Source organism: Leiobunum rupestre, chromosome 11 (genome assembly GCF_980474605.1).
Source record: "Leiobunum rupestre chromosome 11, qqLeiRupe1.1.hap1, whole genome shotgun sequence".
Classification (NCBI taxonomy): domain Eukaryota; kingdom Metazoa; phylum Arthropoda; class Arachnida; order Opiliones; family Sclerosomatidae; genus Leiobunum; species Leiobunum rupestre.
The window spans coordinates 25,489,433-25,511,448 of NC_143394.1; the positions used below are offsets into that span (position 1 = coordinate 25,489,433).

Consider the following 22,016-nt stretch of genomic DNA (forward strand, 5'->3'; position numbering starts at 1 on the left):
TGAACTTCTTCGGCCCTTACGCGCAACGTGAAAAATGAGTTTCCCCCTCAGAAAATGTGGGTTGCGGTCCCCCTTGGGGGTTGACAGGGGGGATTGGTAAATCGCCGCGGCGGAGTGTTAAATTCGCGCATTTTTACACCAGGTACATGAGCGAGTTGGTTTGAGTATTATAGTTCCCCCTATTCTCAAAACCTTTTGGTTGCAGAATACCCAAGCTAAGGCTTAGAGTTATGTTTTAATTCGCACATGCTTTTAATGAATGTGAAAACTTAGTGTTATTTAATATGAGTGAACCAGAAATAAGTGGACGACAATTAGAACTAGCTGTACTACTAGAAAATTATGAAAATGACGAATACTTCGTAACTGATAAAACAGGGATCGTGAAACAAACAATTGACTATATGAAAAACAACGGAAGCTTGAATTAATTATTACAAGACATGTGTGCACAGCATGATCTGCTGTTTTCCAAATATGAAGATGACCCCTGTGGATATTCTTCTTTCGTGTTTGACTGGTACCAATGGGTGCGTAACTTGTTTGGTAATGAAGAACTGGATCCAGTTATAGTATGTGAAGCAATACATCGACCAGCACTCTCCAAGGTGCTTCACTGGTTTGCTGACAAAGTGTTAGATGCCAAAGCGAGTATGAACTGGAAATATGCAATTGAAGAATCGTCTGCGGTTGAAAACCCAAGAAAGTTTGAACGACCATACAATCTTGTAATTAATCAATCTGAAATCCAAAGGTGTAAAACTAGACATCTAAAGTCTGATCGTTTATACACCATGAATAGAGTAGTTGGGGGAGCTATGGGTGAAATTTGGTCAATCAACAAAAATGGTATGCAAATTATAAAGAGGCTGAAACAGGGTAAAAAACCTTTAACCACTAAACAAAGGGACGAAGCACATTTAATGTACACAATTAGTCTTTCGCTTCGCAACCAAGATCTTGGGAAAAACAATATACCACCAGCTTTAGACGCCATAAACAAAGGTGGATTATTTATTGCGGACAGTAAATTAATCCCATATGTAAATTACGTTTGCAAGATCATTGTGGATGGATTTCGCAAATGGAGGTTTGGCCCACAAGCTGCAAATGCCATAAGTAAGTTATCATTGTCTTTTAAACTCAAATAATTGATTTCTAAAATATTTTTTAATTGCAGAAGAAACAACCAATTTGGTTAGAAATACCAAGTGCTTAAAAGGACTTTTTCATGCAGCTGTTAAGGATATACCTTCTATCCTTAAATATGGATTTGAAGAAAACGAATTGGAGAGGTATCGCATAATTTTTGAAAGAAAATTAATGCACGCTAAAATAGCGGATTTGGTTAGAGCTGCTGCTAGGAGAAGAAATGAAAGACGGGGGAAAAGAGGAGTTGGTGGCCAAACATTACGATGCATGCTGTATGGAATGAAACCTAAAAAAAGTAACAAAACTGTGAAATTTTTAAAAAGCAAGGCCCCAAAAAGAAGGAAGGTAGCAGAGAAAAAACAGCCCTCTAAGAAGAAAAATGAAACTGCTGAAATTTTTGCTGAAACCTCCCCTGTAACACCTGAAACTCAAACATCAACATCACGCTTTCAGTTGTCTCCAATTTCCAGAACTCCAACAATTTCCGTATCAAAAAAATGAAGAAAAATTCGAAAGAAAATTATGGAAGATTTTGAATATTAGTTTTAATTTTTAAACTATAAAACAGTATTAGTTGGAATGTTGTTGGAAGCAATATTAAGTAAGCATTCTGTGATTTTTAAAATGTTCCTAATATTTTATTATCTAAGATGATATTGTTTATATGAATTTTGTGATAAGCCATTAACTAATATGATTGTCATTAAATATAAAAATTTATAATTGAGGGTATTTTTTAAATTACAATTGTTTGAAATGTTACTGGTCTTCAACCTCATTTAGACTATTTTTAATTGTAACAATTTCAACCTCATTAGATTTTTAATTGTAACAATTGCTCTTTGAATTGTAATACTTAATGAACTGAAGTACAAATATTAATTTCAAAATTCTGTTCCATGGTGCTTTACAAAATGGTTTTGAAATTTTACCAAAGACTGCTACTTCATGGATTTTAAAAAGTCACATTTAAAAGCTTTCGGACCGAGGTCCTTCCTCGGCTAGTCAATAATAAGGAAGGACCTTGGGTCCAAAAGCTTCTAAATAAATGTGATTTTTCAAACTTCATGAAGTAGCAATTTTTTATAAAATTTTAAAACAATTTTTAAGCAAAAATTCTTTTAGAAATTTAATTGAGCAAAATAATAATCTTGAAATTTGATTTCTTGGAAAGTAATAATTTTCTTATTTATTTCAAATATCCAATACTACTTTACGGTACGAGGCTTCAGCATTTTGTGAAGTCTTAGTGCACCCTTTAATTAAGAGAGCTCTTCGAGCACTCTGATAATTTAAACTTGTGAGTTTTCCAGCAGTTACATATTTCATTTGACTGAATAGTGTCTCGACAGCTGATCCATTAATCCGAACTGGGAAAATGTAACGTGAAGAATGCCTAGTTGTAAAATCTTCAATATAATCTACAAAACCATAAACCGAAACTCTTAGTAGCTCCCAGGTTTGCCATGCTAAATATTTAGGGTTATTAGTCATAGACACATTTTTATCTTCATTAATTCTTTCTATGGCCCACTCTTCAAAGAACTTTAATCCATTTAACATGGATTTCACTGGATCCGCATCCACACCATGAACAGCCTTATGTGACAGTAATCCTTCTTCAAAGATATTGTGGCAGGCTTTGAGGAATTCGTAGCAGGCCATTACCTTTGGTCGATCAACCGGTCGCACTTCAAACATTGGATTGGCATAATTGTAGAGCTCACCCAGAACTGGTGTTTGTTGCATAATACTAGCCGGTGTCATGTTTAATTTTGACCAGGAGTCTCTATCAATGTGGGATTGTAAAAGGCCTTTTACCTGAACAAATTCATCACAATCAACTCTGTGATTTTCCCGAGTCTTCATGTCCTTAATTTGTTGCCATCCAAAACGAACACCACATTTTGTGAAGTCCCGTGTCCCATCATCTTGTGAGTTGTATAAGGCATTTATCATATTTTTCAATTGATGGGTTGGACATACCAGCCAATAGACCCACGCATCTTTCAAATATGGATTTCTAAATTTGGTATTAAAACGAAAATCAAGGGATCCATCCTCGTTCACAGATGGCTCTTGCACTCGAGTGATGCCAAGACTTTTTCTCATAAATGTCATGTTGCTGCTACCTCCATCACAGACTAGAACTCCTACTTCAAAGCCAACACTATGAAAACCAAACATGGCCTTCATTGTGCAACTTGAAATTGCAGCATGTGACACTGTCTTTGCAAACATGAAATATGGACCAATGACGTCAAACTTTGCGGCAGTACAGCGCCATAAAAATTGCAGAACGTACTCAGCTTCAAGCAATTCTGAAGCAGTTTTGCATTTAAAAATATCTTCCAAAGAAGCGAAGTTGGATGAATCCACTGCACATCCAATAAATTCCCCATTTTTTGAATTCCACATCATTTTTCCAATTATCTTCACTTCGTCGAAAATAAGCGCTCCCTCTTTTGGAGTGTTAGAATATCCAGGATGGTCTATTAAAAACTTATCAAATCTTTCGGACTCTTTTTGCAGATAAACATAGTCCAGACCGCTTTTACTCGGAATTCCACGGATTTTATCACGCAAAGTATGGGCACTAGGAAATTTTAAAACATCAAACGAGGCCAGTGCCTCATAGGCAGCAGGAGAGCGGGAGAATACAGCCAGCGCTATTCTGTAGGTTAGCGGACTCCATCTATTTCCATTAGAGCCTTTGTTGCATTTTTTTTTATCTTTGAGAAAGTCATTATCTGGATCTCTCTTACTGTTCAACTCCCAAACCTTTTTCAAAGCCAATCCTACAAGTTTATTCGTTTTCATTGCTTCCTTAAATATTATCTCCAAGTCTTTCTGTCCTTTTAAGTTTATTTCATTTACATTTTCTGTTAGATTCTGGTCCTGATTTTCACTTAGCTCGAGACTTGTTTCTTTTAATTTATTTTCAAGCTGTGTAATTTTTTGGGTTAGCCTGAACCGATTGCGCTTGTTTTGGAGGATTCGCTTGTTCTTGGATTTGGGAGTGAGAACGCTGATTCGGCATTTAGAATCCACAGCTTGTCTCCTCCATTTTCTTCTTGGGGTTTCTCCATTTTTCTTCTTAATTCGGTCTTTAATATACCTTCAGTGATAAAAAAATGCTCCAATTTATTATCCTTGGTTTTATAATTGCATTAAAGTCAGTAGTGGCGCCAGGGGTAGGATATTCAGGCTATAACCTACTTTTCATTTCACTTAGGGGCCCGTTCCATTTTTAGAGTTTTAACAATTTGTATAGAGGGGCCCATAATTCATAAAAAGTATAAGCCTACCTCTATCAAATTCCAAGCGCTGCCACTGAATAAAGTCTTACCATTTTAGAGCTCGACATTCTGGACATTGATACATCCTATTCGAAAGTTTTTCTTTAGAGGCATTAGATGGGGGAGTGAACCAAGCCAAACACTCTTTAGATTGAATACGTTCAAATGGGAAAAAAAACTTCTGAAGTTTTTTAGTGTCCTGTATTTTTCCTAATACGTCCTGTTAACAAAATAGTAAAAAATAGTGGAAAAGTTTATACCGTAGTTGCTTTTTATAATAGACACTGACTGGTCTAGATTGACTGGTACCTTTGATAATCCTGGACAAAACACATGATCTAGACCTAACTCGTTCAGAGCCATTTCAACAACATCTAAATGTAACAGTTTTTTCTCGAAATCAAAGTAGTCATACTCGGTGATGGTTTTGAACAAGATTGAAATATAAACTTTCCCATTTGAGGAAAATATTAATTTGATTGGAGAATCATAATAACTTGAAACTGCTATCAATCCATTTGGCCTTGTAACTACAACTTGTTCTTCTTCACCATTGAAATTTGTCATTCGTGTAAGACAACAGTCAGCTAACCAATTATGATAAGAAAAAAGTTACGAGAATTAATAAAATAATCTAGTTTGGAGATTTATATAAAATGTTTTTACTTCTTTTACGAGTATGGAAAAAAACTCTAAAGCTGATAATGGTCCTGGTGATAATGTTGGGTCTTGTCGATCTTTCAAAGTTGTAAATCTTTTTGGACTAATTGCATCCACAGACTCGTTACGTTGATTATCATCACACACCTCCATTGTTACAATTTGGGAAAAAGGAATACATGGTTTTGCTCCTTGTGAAGTGTTTACGACGTCACTTGTATACGGTTGTTTATCAGCAAGCTTTCGTTTCCGTTGCAACGTTCCACCAATCATAAACTTGTTTATTTCATCCCATTTGTCTGGTGGTACATAATTACCAAATATCTCAGTTTGGGTTTCTGAAACATTCGCATGCTTTTCAGTTTGTGAAGAAATATCATTTCCAATGCTTTCACTTTGGGTTTCTACGTCTTTGCTAGCTGGAGCTTGACTTCCAACACCAACAGTTCTGAAGAATGTATTCACTTTAAAAGTTTCAGTTTGAATGCACATTTCTAAAGTAATTGGTTTTGGCACTTCCATCATTGTTTGTAAAGCAACAGCACGACTTTCTTTTAGGTAGAAATTAATTTGAGTACTTTTATTTTTGGGCTTTAAAGCCAGAAGAGCCAACTGGGCTTCTGTTTTTTTTCGAGGCATTTTAAAAACTACAGAAAACAATCCAAAATTGAATTAAATGATTAGGAATTATTAAACCGACAAAATTTTATGCATCCAAATTCAAAACAAACCTAGAAAACGATGTAATATAAATTACTGGGCCTTTGGTCAAGGAAAAGCAGACACTGCAGACGACTTTGACAATTTCGCCTCTAGAGGTGCTAGTGTCGCTGAACTATTTTCCGTCAACGCGTGAGGTATAACGACTATTCCGATGAGGTAATCTAGCTCTATTGCGATTGGTAGTTAAAAAGATGGAAATAACCCCCCCTCCTCTAGCTTCTCATTTTACATGGCTAATACAGTGAAAGGTATCGAATGGCCGAAGAAGTTCACTTTATGTCTTTTATATATATTTTTGGTTTTAGGTAAACGGTAATGTGCCAAAAATTCTTCATTACTTAAATCCATAGGATTGGGTCTCTCACGATACATTCTTTCTCTCTGTACATCTGGTTCAACATTATTTACACCTTGATTTATCGCATTTGCTTCGCGAAGGGCCAAAAGAGCAACGTACTCGGCCATTTTGGTTATAACAATGGTTTAGCAGGAAATTTTACCGCCTTCTACTACCCACTGTTTTTTATTTATCTCATATGACAGGTACACACGGCTCCATCTACACTCTACATTTCACTCATACTCGGTTTGGCGGTAGATTTGATTTTTTTAACAAACCTTTCGATGTTCTGAAGTATTTTTTGGATGATTACTTATCATTAGGAGACAGGAAAGGAATTAATTGGTCTTTTAATGACCACTACATTTAAAAATACCAAAGCTACTTCAATAAATAAATACGTGTTGGTTAGAAATTGTAAATTGTTTTTATTACAAGGAGACCAATGTAATAAAAAACTACGGGTAATACAAAAATAATTTAACTGTTGATATTTATATGATTCGACAAACACTCTACTTAACAATTCTGTGTCAATAATAATTCGCCGTCTTTCCAAAACAAATACGGTATATGATAAGTGGTAAAGGAATTTGTACCTGCGTAGCAAAATCTATGGGGCGTCTTCAATTCGGGCCTTGGCCATTCCCATTTGTAGCTCAATAAACGCGGTTTCAGGTAAATGTTTGATTGGTAGTGCCAAAAATACTTTTTTTATATTCAATTCATAGTATTGGGTCACTCGCGATACATTATTTTCAGCGGGACAACTGTTTCGATATTGTTTACACCTTGTTTTATCATGTTAGCTCGAAGAAACTCCGCCGCCATTTTTTCACTATTTTCGCCTCCGAACGCGTTAACGAGAGCTCCGGAGCTCTCGCACGGCCCCCTGCACGCGCTCACGCTGCTCGCGACGATAGCGGCCCCGGCAAAGAATTTCCTCCCCATGTATTTTCGCGACAGCGATTTTCCGTCGCTTGGAACGCGGGTGTAACAACCGGAATCTATCAAAGAGGCGGGAAGTTTAACATACGTTTCAATGGCGATGAATTTGCATTAGTGAAGTTTTTTTCCAACTGTTTTATTGAATTTGGAGAAGTTTGTAACAAACAATTAGTAATTACACTTTTTAAGTATGTAAGTTTTCATTTCAAAAAAAAATTTTAATAAATATTTCAATATTTTGAGTGGTAACATTTTATTGCTAAGCCTAACCATAAATGGTTTAAGTTTTGTATTGGCAATGAGTTTTCAAGTTGTTAAAAACTGTATTTTGTAGTTATTTAAGACTATAACTAGGACGTTGCAAAAACCGAAAACGGAATTTTCAACAAATACTTGAGCGGAGCGAGATGCAAATCCGGTGGTTAATTAGGCTTAGATTAATTAAACTCAAGTAGAGAAAGGAAAGCGAGATAAATAATTTAGTTTTTAAAGATTACTCTTTATTTCAATTCGTTTGCATTAATGAGTGGAGAAACAGTTATAAGATGCGGGGAACGACTTACCGGTGTGGAATCTGAGGTCGACGTCGACGTGGCCCATTGTTTAAATGTTCTTTTACGTAAAATTTCAAAATAAATTTTTAAACGTGTTGTTTTTTTTAAATAAAAATATAAATTTCAAAACTCATTTAAACGTTTTGTTTTTTTCGGTCAATAAAAATATAAATTTAAAAATTAATTTAAACGTTTTATGTTTTTCGGTCAATAAAAATATAAATTTCAAAACTCATTTAAACGTTTTGTGTTTTTCGGTCATTGTCAGCTGTTGAGTCTTTTTAGTTTTACACGAGCCTAGTATAGGATAGAGTAAAACTCCCGTAGCCGCTACGGTCCCCGCCGCCGCCGTTCGCAAACACGCCGTTTTCTAACGCCAGTACGCCACAGTAGGATTATTACCGTCCGCAATAACGTCGTTCTCTTACGCCACGGTAGAATCCTCCTACGCTCGCGTTTTAAACCAGAGAGGGAAAGGCCGTAGAAAGCTAGCCATATTCTCCTATAGTTATACCAGATTTTCGTCCCTAAAATTCACGCGCGTTCGACAACCAATAACCAAGCAAGTCGGGCAATCGGGATTCGGCGATCTTCTGGCGTTTCCGTCTCTGGCGTTTTGGCGTTTTCGTTCGCACACGGTTTCCGCAACAGCGCTTGCCTCTCGCTTCCATTCGGGTGGGGGAGGGTGAAATATGGCGACTCTCCCACCGAGCGCTCCTATCTATTGTTGGCGACTCTTCGGAGCCCAGCCATTCTGTGGAATTTGGGAACTATGCTATCACCTTCCCTGAGCCCCTAGGTGTGAAGGGAGGGGAGGGGGCGGCATGGGTTTTCGTAAGTGCATCTCTAAACGTGGTGAAATCGCTTCTGTTGGTTTTTTAACCCTTTAGCCCAACCACTCTGGGTAATTTTTGAAATTGTCACCCCTATATTTCCCACAAACATATTTCGAGCGGTTCCCATATTACCCACAAAAATATTTCGAGCGGTTTTTCTCGACCGTTTATTTTATTTGTTCATGTTTCCGTTACCGGTTATACTACTATTCGTGTGTTCGTAAAGCTTGGCTCGTGTAAAACTATTATTTGGGACTGCCGGGCCCACTTGTTTCCCCTCTCGTGGCTCCGTCAGACAGCAATTTTCTGGCGCCGGCTCTTCTGGAGTCGTTTTTCCCCCCAACACGACCGATTAACCACTCTTTCCCTTTCGACTCGTTTTCCGAAACCCCACTTTTTTCCCCCCAATTCATCGCAGTGAGAGAATACCAATTTTTTTTAAAGCGCGGAACAATCACCCGTTTTTCCCTCTCGAGTCGTTTTCCGAAACGCCCCTTTTCGTTTCATCCAATAGCTTCTCTAGGACCGGACAGCCACTTTTTCTGCCAGTTTCCACAGTGAGAGCTACGCTCGCTCGCTCCGCTCAATTATGATAACTGCTCATAATTTTTGTCATATTCACCAAACTTTGTTCTTTATAATTTGCATAAGATAAAACATTAATATTTGCTCAAATGCCATTACCCTGGCTGCGTTACATCCTGTTTTTTTAATAAGTGAAAATTACCGGGAGGGGCAGGTCACTTCCATTTTGGGTGCGTCTTAATCATAGTAAAATTATTAAATCAAGGTAATCGTGATTAAATCAGCGTAATTAAAATTAAAAAAATTGTTGAAGTTTTCAACAGCAACACGGAGCAGAGCGCAGATACCGAAATAAATCCAGTGACATCAGCTACAAGTTATGAACGGTTTATTTTCGACTTGGTTAAAATATATATATACATAGCAATTAATGAAACGATGGTAGTACAACAGAAAACTGACTAGTAAGAACGGACTAGTACTGTTGAATGACTTTGTTACAAAATATCTTCATTGTTTTTTATTTCTTCAACAAAAATTAATCAAGATTAGAAAATCTAACCACGCTTTAAACGAGATTTAATCATTCTAATCAGGATCTAATCTTTTTAATCAGGATTCAATCATTTTAATCAGATTTAAACATTTTAATTAGATTTAACCATTTTAATCACGATTTAAACTTAATCATGATTTAAACATTTTAATCACGATTTAAACTTAATCATGATTTAAACATTTTAATCACGATTTAATCAATATAATCGGTCGAATCGAGATTTTATCGAGCGCGGTAAATACGAAATAATAATTCTAATCACTTAGTAAATTATTCTAATAAGCTCGATAAAATCACGCACAATTATAATCATTCCAATCACCAATATAATCATTCTGATTCTCGTTCTAATTTCTAATCGCGATTTAATCATACTAATCACGATTTAATCGTTTCAATCAGATTTAATTGTTTCAATCAGATTTAATCATTTATATCAGATTTAATCATTTATATCAGATTTAATCATTTATATCAGATTTAATCATTTATATCAGATTTAATCATTTATATCAGATTTAATCATTTAATCATGATTAAATAGATTTAAAGATTATATTAATTAATTAAACATGATTTAATCAACATAATCGTGATTAAATTGAATTTAATTAAAATAATAACGATTTAATCTTTTGAGAGGTGCGTCGTTAATCAAGGAAGTGACCTGCCCCTCCAAATTACCCATTTAAAAAATACCAGCATTGTTCTGTTCCATTGTGTTCATCTACTTTTAAGAAGACCAAAGTGTCATTTCATCAGTTACCCGCTGATGAAAATTTATGCAAACTGTGGATTAAGAGCATCTCTAGGAATGATTTTGTAGTCAACGAAGCATACACTTCACATGGAAGATTGGTTTGTGGTTTGCATTTTAAGGAACTTCAGTTAATGATAGTCTGTTGTGAGGCTAATGCGTAATCGTAGGATTTGGAACCAGATGTACGTCACTACCTATTACTTAATTGGTGGCATTACATATGAGCCAATATACGATTAGGTCTCAAATTCGAATATAACTACCATCAGAAACGAAAAGAATGTTTATCCACATCATCCAGCATATTTCAACCTCATCCAGCATATTCCTACATCATCCAGCATATTCCTACATCATCCAGCATGTTCCTACATCATCCAGCATGTTCCTACATCATCCAGCATGTTCCTACATCATCCAGCATGTTCCTACATCATCCAGCATGTTCCTACATCATCCAGCATGTTCCTACATCATCCAGCATGTTCCTACATCATCCAGTAATTTTAATTGAATCTTGATGAATTTTACTTGAAAAAAGCTGATTACTTTAATGTGAGCGTGGGACTACTAAGTTATCGAGATTCTTAAAAGCAATTAACAAAAACCAATTTTAACTTAAATTATGGTAAAAAAAATGGGAATCTCTACATTTAGACCTAAACCATATTGTGAACTGTGAGTGAGACTAGTGAGTCTGTGATTTAGAGTGCTTACACGTCTCATACATAGATTTTCAGCAATCTTCAACATTGTCTGACTTTGTTAACTGTAAAAATAATATTCTAGTTTTATAATCTGCATTACATTTACTACTTATTTACTTAAATTGAAGTTAACTTTGTAAATATTAAAACAACTTACTATCAAAAAACTGTAAGAATAAAATCGAAAAACAACAGCTGATAAGCGGACACATGACTAGTTCTTTTGTTTACATTATTAACGTCGACAGCGTCTTCTTTGTCTGGTTTTCTCGGCGCGTATTTTGATTTAAAAAATATCCAAACGTATTTTACTTATTTATTAATAAGTAATTTAAAGATTACGGAAAGAAATTATAACCCTAAAATTACACAATTAGTAATAATTAATGAAACTCTAAAAATTGGAACGTTTTCGCCATATACTCCAGCCATTTCTTAGTTGTTACGTCAGCGCCAAAGGTCGATGTAGGAAAAAAGTTAACTAATTTCACTTTCGCAATTTTCAGTCGATCGCCGGGGCCGCTATCGTCGCGAGCAGCGTGAGCGCGTGCAGGGGGCCGTGGCTCTCGTCTAGCTCTCGTTGAAAAACAAAACTTTTTGTCTCGTTCAAATGTCTCTGGAACGCGTTTTTGAAAAAGTTTCGTTAATTAACAAGACACGCCCCCTTTTTCGTTAGTTAACGAGAATTTTTCGTCTCTGGAACGGGCCCTAAGCCTATTAAAAAAGGAAATGATTGAATTTCGTTTTTTATTCTTCTAATGCCATAAGTTAGTACAAATTTATTACCTTGTGTGGCGTAATGGAACATACCTAGCTCATCTCAGTGTTTTTCCCCCAAAAGCTTGTGTAATTTATGGTCTCTTTAAATAGTTACCCACAAAAAAATGTTTTTAGTCTACAGGTTAGTCTACAACACATTTCGTATCTTAAACCTGCTATGCTATGGCGTACTTTACGAATGCAGAATATGCCGATATGCATCTTATGTATGGATTCGATCAGGGAAATGCGGTGGAAGGGCGGCGCTTGTAAAAGGAGCACTTTCCTCAAAGACAGCTTCCAAATCGACAAACGTTCACTGTGGTTGACAGACGCTTAAGAGAAACCTGGAAAAATACAACTCAAAGGATTTGCTACTGCAAAAGGAGACGTTCCCGAAGACGTGGAGGAACAAGTACTTCGAGAATGATCCTATGACAAGTACGAGGCAAGTTGGACGTGAATTACGAGTCGACCATGTACTTTTCTGCCGTATGCTTTGAGGACACCACTACCAAACATTCCATTTACAAAAGGTTAGATCTTTAAATGAGGCCAATTATCCCAGACGAGTCAAATTTAGAAAATTGTTTCCGGAGCAGACTAACGACGTCTTAGTTTCTGATGAGGCTAAATTTTCCAGTGACTGAATCTTTAATTTATATAATCGTCATGAGTGGCAGCAAGTAAATTTGCACGCGATTACCGTTAGATCACATCAAGTGCAGTTTAGTCTCAACGTCTGCATTGTTGGCGACCATTTCATTGGACCTTATTTTCTACCACCAAGACTACTTGGTAAGTCGTACTTAACCTTTCTACAAGACACTTTACCAGAGCTACTTGAAGACGTACCGCTAGCTGTAAAACAACGAATGGGGTTTATTCACGATCGAGTACCCCCTAATTTTAACCTTCGGGTTAGAGCTCATCTAGATGCCGAGTTTCCTCAGAAGTGGATAGGTCGAGGTAGAACTGTTGCATGGCCAACCAGATCTCCTAATTTGAACCCATGTGATCTCTATCTTTGGGGCCATATCAAGGACTTGGTATACAAAAATGAAGTTCTAGACGTTGAAGACCTACGTCAACGCATCTTTGACGCTTGCGATACAATCCAAAACACGCAAGAAATCTTTCGTCGTGTTCGAGAATCTTTCCGAAGACGCGTCCAAGCTTGCCTATACCCCAGTGGGGACCATTTCAAACAACCTTTGTAAATACAATGATCAATGTTATGTTGTTAGGTAACAGTACATGTAACCTCTGAGAAACCTTAAAAAAAGAAAAAAAATTACTCTGTCTCTTAAATTTGGTAATCTAAATCACCTTGTCATTATTTTAAATCGTAACGATAGCTTACTTCTATATGCGAACGAGTAGTAAGCTTTTGCTAGTAGAAAGTTTTATTCACCTATCTCATAAGACGTTTTTACTCCTTGTTACTCAAAAACACGAATTTCTACCCATATCCAACTTTTAGTTCAAAAGTTGGTACACAAGACTTAAGTCCGCAACATCAATTCAATTGAATTCAATTCAAATTATTTTATTATCTTTAGACATTTTTGTACAAATTCGAGGGCCAAGTCATCTTGCGACTTATAGCCCTCTTTTTTAGATAGGAGTAAATAGTTTAAACATTTGCAAAAAAAAACAAAACAAACAAAATTAAAAAAATATGCAATAAAATTAAACAATTAAACTAGTCAAAATTTAAAACGTAGTTTTTTATGGTTTTTTTCACTGATTGTATAGATATCAGATTTGTAAATGACTTATAAATTTCATTGTATAATTTAACCCCGGAATAAAAAATCGAGGTATTTTTTTTAGTTGTACGACAATTAGGAATTTCTAAAATATGTTCAAATCTAGTTGTGGTTTTAAGATTACTCAGATTAAATATGCTACTTGTGCCAAATTTTAAATTTTTATATATAAATATTAAACTTAAAGATTTGTAAATTTGGTTAATATTTAATAATATTGACAACCTACGACAACGCTTTATTGATCGCTGTGAAAATATTTGCTACCGAACTGGGTCTAGATGACGCAACCGTGCCTAACCGTATAAGGGGTCTAATTACGTCAAGCGAATTCGTAACAAGCCTCGAATCTTCGAACGGGTTCAAGAATAATTTGCGTGTGCACCCAATGATCATTTTGAACATTTTTTGTAATTCAGTTAAATTTGTACTTATGGCATTGGAAAAAAAACGAAATTATATAAGTAACTTTCTTTCAATTGACGTGCTCACTATGAAACACTTCGTTATTGTTAATTTCTACACATAGAATACTCCTTTCAATTACGAACTTTTGTTACTAGTGGTCGTTTTCTTACTTTTTTCGATAATAAAACCAAATGCTTAGTAAAAAGAACCAATTGGGTCCAACGAATAATAGAAACTGCACATTTGCGCGTTTTTCGACGTTTTGGAGGCTGATTTTTGACGGCCAAATACTCGGGTACGGTTCAATTTAGGAAAACGTTTCTTCGGACATTTTTAACTCCTTGTTACCCGAAATGCCTGTAAATTAGTGCCAGACTTCCCAGAAACACCCTGCATAGTACATTTCTTCATAGGCCCGTACACTCTTAAAAAAGGGTGTTTGATAACACCATTAGAAACCATTTTATTTGTCACAGATCGGACACCTTTTTGAGGACACAAACATATTTTATAGTAGCGTAACAACCTTTACTATGAATTTTGAAACACTAAAAGAGTGTGAAAAAGGAGCTTTTAAGGAGTATAATTATACTTTTAATACTTAACACCTCAAATTTAAAAATTTACATCTTTCATGTGATTAATTAACACCTTTGAGGATAAGACTTAGCACCTCAAATGTGATTAATAAACACTCTAAGATGATCGGCAAAGCTGATCGAAACTTGTTAGACACTAGGTAAATATATATGCAAATTTTACGAAGTTTTATCATTTTCTTTAATAATTTTATCTAAGCATATATAATTGCGGCCCTTTTTAACAATTTATCTTTAATGTGATTAATTAACACCTATGAGGATAAGTCTTAACACCTCAAATTTCAAAATTTACATCTTTAATGTGATTAATTAACACGTTTTAGAATAAGACTTAACACCTTTTAGTCCACTAAATTCCACCTTCTATGTTATTAATTAACACCTTTTAGGATATTATTAATATTATTATTATTGTTGAGTGAAGAGAAGGGTGAGATATATGCCCATTCCTGCACTTCAACCAGTGGTCTATTGTGCAACCCCAGACTTTATGTTGGGGCGCCACACTTTCACTACGCTCTCGTGCTGGGGCGCGGAGCGCCACCTTAACACCATTCTTGCTAATCACGATGGGCCGTCTAGGATCGCGACCTAGAGGACGTATTTAGCCTACTAGAAACCGTTAATTTTGGTTAATTTTCAAAAATTAAAATCTCCGCGAATTTTCATTTCCGGGACTCTTATGTATATTAAATTTCAAATACAGCGGAGACTCTGTACCAGTTTATTATTCACACCACTGTACGGGTAATCAAACGACGAACTTTCAGTACAATTTTTACCTTCAAATACATGTACTTTATGTTGTAATCTTTTCAAATAAAAGTATTAAAATTATTAAAAAATGGTATTGATAATTAAGTTATGAAGCAAATGAATTATTTAACGTACAAATTTCATGATGTAAACATGAATTACGATGTTCTAATGAAAGAACGCCGCAAATTCTCAAGCACTCCAAAAGTTTCGTAACTTGGTTTTCAGTGTTATATATAAGTTATTAATTTTATGAAAAATGAAATTAATGTATTGCAGAAAGAAAATTATTTGGTTTAATTGTAATAAAATAAAATTAAACAATAAATGTCTTCAAATAAGAGTGTTATGTAACACAATGAGAAACCATTTGAGCTATTGCTCAAGCAAATTTGGTGATGTCATCATAATAATCAGCGAAATTAATACCCATGGAACCCCACAGGCCTAAGTCAACTAGTGAATTGTGAAGCCAATTACCGGTAGCCAGGTTACATTGCTTCAAGCCACGCGAGCCAACAGCTCCCTACACTATCTATTACCATAAACCTCAGAAAGTTTTAATGGAAAGGGTATTCGCCACCGAAAACTACAGCTGCGCCACCTAGTCACACTGCCTAGAACTATATTTGGGTGATACGGGTAATGGCGTTATGCGAAAATGCGCGTTTTATAACATCAATTAAAACATTTTACCAGAAATTTACTAACGATTTTAGCTTTTTTTTTAAAGCGTGTTCTAATGTTTTGTATTAACAAAGGTGTATATACGACATTTATTTATTAATTTTGAACTGTCAATAGGTATTGAATTCGTAAATATAAGTATAAATATTCGAGTTTAATAACACTATGAGTAGGCCTTGGAGAATTCATACAAGGGATCAGTTTGAAAGCTAGTTTTAAAGGTATGTAGGAAATTTATTATTATCTTCACATTAGAACAAGCCCAGATTGTTCTAATTTCATAGACTAGTAGCTTCAGCATTTGGTATAATGTATAATGTATTTTAAATAATTTTATTTGGTATATTAGTGAATCGCTCCATGCTTGAAATTTTTAAGTATATTGGAGAGTAGTCTACTCTTGATCCATAGAATAAGGTGTGCGGATGCTTAAAACAAAAGTTAAAATTTGAAGTTGGTGATGGAAAACACAGCATTGAAAGGTCCATTGTTCATGCAATAGTGGGTAAATATATTTTTTATTAAAACCCAATTCTTTAATGTAACCTGTTTTATTTATTATTCTAGAAATTCAGGCTTTTGCAAACATGCAGTAAATTGCTGGTCTATTTTATATATAAAGATACTGAGAGCTATCCCAACTTTCTGACTTTAGAAGTGGGGTAAAATGAAGGAAAAGAACTAACTGTGCCTTTGGTATTGTACGGTAATAAAATGGTTAGAGTTGCGAGGGTTAAATTTGCCTGGCTCAAAAAGGTTTATGTACTCTTATTTGGTCACTTAGTTAGTCTCAAAAATTTATTTCTAGCTTTTAGTCGGGATGAAATATTTGTGGAGAGTCCATTTGTAGCAAAGATAATATCAATTGAAGATGCAGTGGCACAAAATAACTAAGTTGGAAAGGAAGGAATCTACTGGATAACGACTGTAGAGGCTACTATGGAAAAATTCAGCTAGGCCTTTTCATTTTTTTGTCTATTCTCTCAAGGGCTATTTTTAATTGATATTAAGAGAGACTGACAATATTTGAAGAAAACGTTGTCCAAATATATAATTTTTATTTTAGATTTTAGTTAAAGAAAAGTTATAATTAAATTTACACTTCTAGTCAAGGAAAGTTATATTTTTAATATGTTAAATTAGTTCCTATTTTAAATTTTGGCCAATTAGTATTTGTAGATAACAAATGAACTGAACTATTTATGTTATGAATTTTCTACTCAAAGCCATGTTAACTAAAATGGCAAAAACAAATGTATTATAGAATTAATTCAAAGTTAAAAGCAATTAAATTCATTGAAGAAACCACTTAATTAGAAATTACAATAGAAGTTAATAAAATGTTAAGATACGCAAAAAAGTATTAAAAATAAAAACCATTTGAATTTACAGTATTATTTTTAATCATATTGGGATCTGCGGCAATAGCTCGAAATGTTATTAATCAACTCGAAAACTCATACCGAACCATCAGGGTGGCAAAGATAGGAAAATTGGGGTCCAATACAAAATAGAAAAATATGCCCTTTTAACGCATAATTTTGTGGGCCTCAATGTAATATTTTCCAGCGATAATGACAATCGAACGGCTTGACTTAAAATTAATTTAATTCATTAGCATTTCCTTATTTTGCAGTATATAATAAAACAGATCACCTTTAAAACGATTCACAAAACGTAGGGTCCTCTCTTTTCATTTAGTTACATTGGATTTGTAATAAGTCTACATGGTAAATTATTGCTTGGAATGGCACTGCATTTCATGCGTCTCTTGAATTATCTTCATCTAAATGACAGTTATTATCATATATATTTAATAATATTAACTTTAAAATCAGTAATAACAAGTAAAATTTGTGTCTCACCATCTCTTTCTAAAAAGTCTTTATCTTTAAAATGGGCGCTGCAAATCTGTGCCCACTAACTAGGCATCTTCCCTGATTTTATATTAGTTAACCACACATTAAAAAGATTTTTGCATTTCGGAAAATTGTGAAACGATAACTCCAACGTTCTTTTCTCACCATTTACTCGAATTGTAATATTTTTAAGGGCAGTATTACTACAGAAAGGTACTTCGCAATTTATGCCACCTCTGCGCCTACAATCCGCCATATTAATCGTTTGTTTTGATCAACAAAGTACGCAGACAAACCAAGCTGCAGGGGTAGCGACTGTGGCGCCGCCTATACCCGTTTCGCTAGCGAATACCGAAGAGCTCGGGGGAATACCGCTATAACCAGTAGGGAATGTGCTTAACGGGGGTGAGCTGGGCAGTTGCCAAAAGCCCCTAAGTTTTTACCGTAGGGATGTATATACCGGAGGGGCGCTACACACAGTTTCACCAGGGCCGGGAGACCTCTAAGCACGGCCATGTTAATTATGAACGAATAATAGCATTATACGCAATTGACAATTGGGTGTACAGGTAAAAATTTAATTATAGATTAGAAACGGTTCAATATACAGGGTGTTTGTTTTTGTTCAGACAAGTTATTTTTTACAAAATCTACTAAAGGTAGAATTTTTAAATTAAACATTGATTGGTTTTTTCAAAATAGGGTCAATGGAGGTAAGTGTGATCAAAATATTTTTTTTTGGGAGTTTACTTGAAATTACTCTTAAACTAAAAATAGCACTCTCTTAAGAATTGGTACCATTAATACGGCTACTTTATCCTACACAACCACGCAATCAAATATAATATCAATTAAATAGTTATACAAATTTTAATTATTTAATTTAACTCTGTTACTGATCACACTTACCCCCAAAATGCGGGGCAAGTGTGATTGGGGGGTGGGGTAATTGTGATCACTTGAAATCCTTGACCAATCGCTATGAATTTGCATACAGAGGTTAAAAATGGTGTCCCAATAAAGCTATATTTTTGTCGTAGATCTAAAATAATATCTTCGTGTGGTCACAGTTACCCCCAAAATGCGGGGCAAATGTGATAGGGAGGTTAGTTAATTGTGATCTTGTGAAATTCTTGATCAATCGCAATGAAATTGCATACAGCGGATAAATATGGTGTCCCAATAAAACTTAATTTTTTTCGTAGCTGTAAAATAATATCTTCGTGTGGTCACACTTACCCCGCACTGCAAATTTTGAAAGACTTTTTCAGATTAAATTCTGAAAACCCCAAAATATTAGCAAAAACACAAAATTTTCCTATCAGGTAAAAGGTTAAGCAGACTACAAAATACCAAAATGTAAAACCGGTAACCGGTTTGTCAGTTAGAAAAAAAATTACAGAACTTTTCTTTTGGGCATAAAATCTCTAAACACGAGGAGTAGAGTATAACATTTTTTCAACTAAAATTTAAAAAAACTAAATTTAATTTAAATTAATATTGAAAATAAACAAAATGTGTATAATAAAGTATATTTCAATATCTATTCATCAAATATTTCGTTTTAATAATATTTGGGGAAATAATAAGGGGTGATCACACTTACCCCCTGATCACACTTACCTCCATTGACCCTATTTTCACACTTTCAGAAAAACTTTGTTTAACCAATAGCTGCTAGATCAATTTTTTCAAAAGATAATTAGTAGAGCATCATCTGAATACCTTTGATTCGATGGGAAAATACCTATTTTTCACTGGAAAACGTGACTTTAAAAATTTACAAGCTGGGAAAGTCAAAATAAACTTGTTTGATACGGGAAAAGATAGCAATGATATGCACTCATTCACGGGTCATAGGAAACGACGGAAACCTCCAATTACGGAATAACGGTACTATTTAATTAATTGTAGCAACTCCCACGCGCAGTTGCGTTATTTTTTTCTCGCGCTCTTTTTCAAATTTGTTTATATTTATCGATTTCTAAAAGTTAGGCTTATATATTTTTGGGTTTCTTTCTCTAATTTTATTAGGTCTTCACTTAAGTTTGTTTTGTTGGATCTCTTAATTATTCATATGCCATCGCAATCTACTCACACCACCTGCCTCCAGTGTGGAAAATTATTAAAAAACATCAACATTCATTATAAAAGGTCCTCTTCTTGTGTCAGACCTATCGAAGTTCAACCTGAAACCGTCTCCTCTACCAATGATGGTCAAGTTACGTAAGTGAATCTTCTAGCCAATTTGAAATCAAATCATCCTATCATTCGAATACCAAAAGGTTCTAGGAACTCGGCTGCCACTGCACTTTCCAGTGTCATAACCAAAGTTGATTATGAAAATTCCATCGCTTCTGGGACAAGTTTTTTTGCTTCTCTGCCGCATGTTTACAAGTCCCATCGGAAGTTGACGGTAAATCAGTCTCGCTGGCCACGCGTATAAAGACTTTCACGATGGTCTCAACCTCCCTTCCGTTTCTCCTGCTTCAAGTATTTCCAAAACGAAGAAAACGACTTGTAATATAGGCAGTATCGTGGAGGCCAAGATCGCTGATGGTGATGTTTCTGGTGCAGTTCGTCACTTGGTAGCAAAATTAGGATGTATAATTATCTTGTCTACCGTTGGTCCATTCATTCGTCCATTCCAGATGGGTTTTGGAACTCGTGGTGGGACTGACTCACGCTGCTAGACGTTACGTTAACCACCCTCATCAAGGTACTAAAGTGCTTTTGAAGATAGACTTTATGAATGCTTTCAATATGGTTCGAAGGGATCGTTTTCTTGAATGCTTGTACAAAGAAATTCCTGTGCTTAACCCTTTTCTCCGGCAATCTTACAAGTCGTCATCGCATATGGTTTTTGGTGAAAATCTCATTGCCTCGGAACGTGGAGCGCAACAAGGCGACCCTTTGGGTCCAGCTCCTTTTTGCCTTGTGGTTCAGGGAATAGCCGCTCGTATGACTTCCGAACTTAATGTTTGGTTTTTCGATGACGCCTCTTTGGAGGGTGACCCTCAAACTGTTTTGTATGATTTCACTCGTATTAAAGGTCTGTCAGTGGAAGTTGGCCTTTAACTTAATCCGAAGAAGTGCGAACTTTTGTTCGCCAATTCCGATGGCCATGATATAGATTTCTTCAAGTCTTTATTTGACGAGGAAGCCCCAGAATTTTGGCTATCGACCACGCTGACTTCGTCCTATTGGGTGCTCTGCTTTCGGAGGCAGCTATTTCTAATTGTCTCTCTAAGAAAACTGCTGCTCTTAATATTACACTCTTAGAAAAAAGGGTGTTTTAAGGGTTTTTCATAGAACTCCCGGGTTCTTTGTAGAACTTTAATGAGTTTTTAGTCATCGAAGAGGTTGTTTATACAACCTTAGGGTTTTATTTTTATCCTTTAGGTTTAGCATATAACCTTCGGGTTTTATCTTGGCTACAAAGGGTTTTATTTGGACCAGGTAGGGTTTTTTATAACACGTAGGGTTTTTGTTTAACCATGTAAGGTTTTCGTTTGACCGCGTAGGGTGTTTTTTGACCGCGTACGGTGTTTGTTGACCGCGGAAGGGGGAGTTTGTTGACCAATTATGGGTTTATTCTAGATCTTAAAATATTTAATATTTGAACCTTTGGGTATCTCAACAACTTAATGCTATTTGTTGTTGAAGTTTAATATAGATCTTAATCAAGTTTCCATTTGACCCTTAAAGGGGAATTATCAACACCCTGAAATTGGTTAAAATCCATTTAAATGGATAGAGGACTTCCGAAAATGGTTATACAAAAATTTCATGTTAATATTTCCAGTATTTGATTTATTATTAACAACCATATTTCGTGTTTTGTCCCTACCCCCCGACTCGAGAATCTCAGAACCGCTTGGTTGAACTTACCCGCAGCGCCATCTCGTAAACGAAATATTATATTCCCCGGTTTTATCGTTTTCCGGACGGAACTGTCGTTTGCTACGACATTCTCATTGGCTATTTAACTGAGTTATATTCGAAGATTGTAGTTTATCGTGTTTTTAAAATGCCTTACACGCCGCAATTTCTCAAGTTTTTTGCCGCTTCAATGGGTAAAAAGATAAAACCTTGGAAAGATATGAGACC

The 22,016-nt window shown here is 35.3% G+C and overlaps 1 protein-coding gene and 2 long non-coding RNA genes across 4 annotated transcripts; all 3 read left to right on the plus strand.

The window, feature by feature from the left end:
• Window positions 1-443: 443 nt before the first annotated feature.
• Window positions 444-1,653, plus strand: LOC149922039 (uncharacterized). Its single transcript, XM_090162228.1, has 2 exons — window positions 444-1,119; window positions 1,181-1,653. Exons 1-2 carry the CDS (start codon window positions 444-446, stop codon window positions 1,651-1,653), a joined length of 1,149 nt encoding a protein of 382 aa, XP_090018354.1.
• Window positions 1,654-15,921: 14,268 nt separating this feature from the next.
• Window positions 15,922-17,597, plus strand: LOC149922040 (uncharacterized). Of its 2 annotated transcripts, XR_016477298.1 has the most exons (4): window positions 15,922-16,268; window positions 16,397-16,552; window positions 16,615-16,764; window positions 16,856-17,597. It is a non-coding gene; the product is annotated as an uncharacterized LOC149922040 (long non-coding RNA). The 2 variants fall into 2 exon arrangements; XR_016477297.1 differs by having other exon boundaries at window positions 16,615-17,597.
• A 2,442-nt stretch (window positions 17,598-20,039) lies between these two features.
• LOC149922041 (uncharacterized) lies at window positions 20,040-20,710 on the plus strand. The gene is made up of 3 exons (XR_016477473.1): window positions 20,040-20,132; window positions 20,192-20,494; window positions 20,558-20,710. It is a non-coding gene; the product is annotated as an uncharacterized LOC149922041 (long non-coding RNA).
• The last annotated feature ends 1,306 nt before the right edge of the window (window positions 20,711-22,016 follow it).

Excerpts from the sequence above, each read along its gene's own strand:
- LOC149922039 (XM_090162228.1), top strand. The coding sequence starts at position 444 with ATGTGTGCACAGCATGATCTGCTGTTTTCCAAATATGAAGATGACCCC. Across the intron at positions 1,120-1,180 it reads ACAAGCTGCAAATGCCATAA|AAGAAACAACCAATTTGGTT; the intron begins GTAAGTTATCAT and ends TTTTAATTGCAG.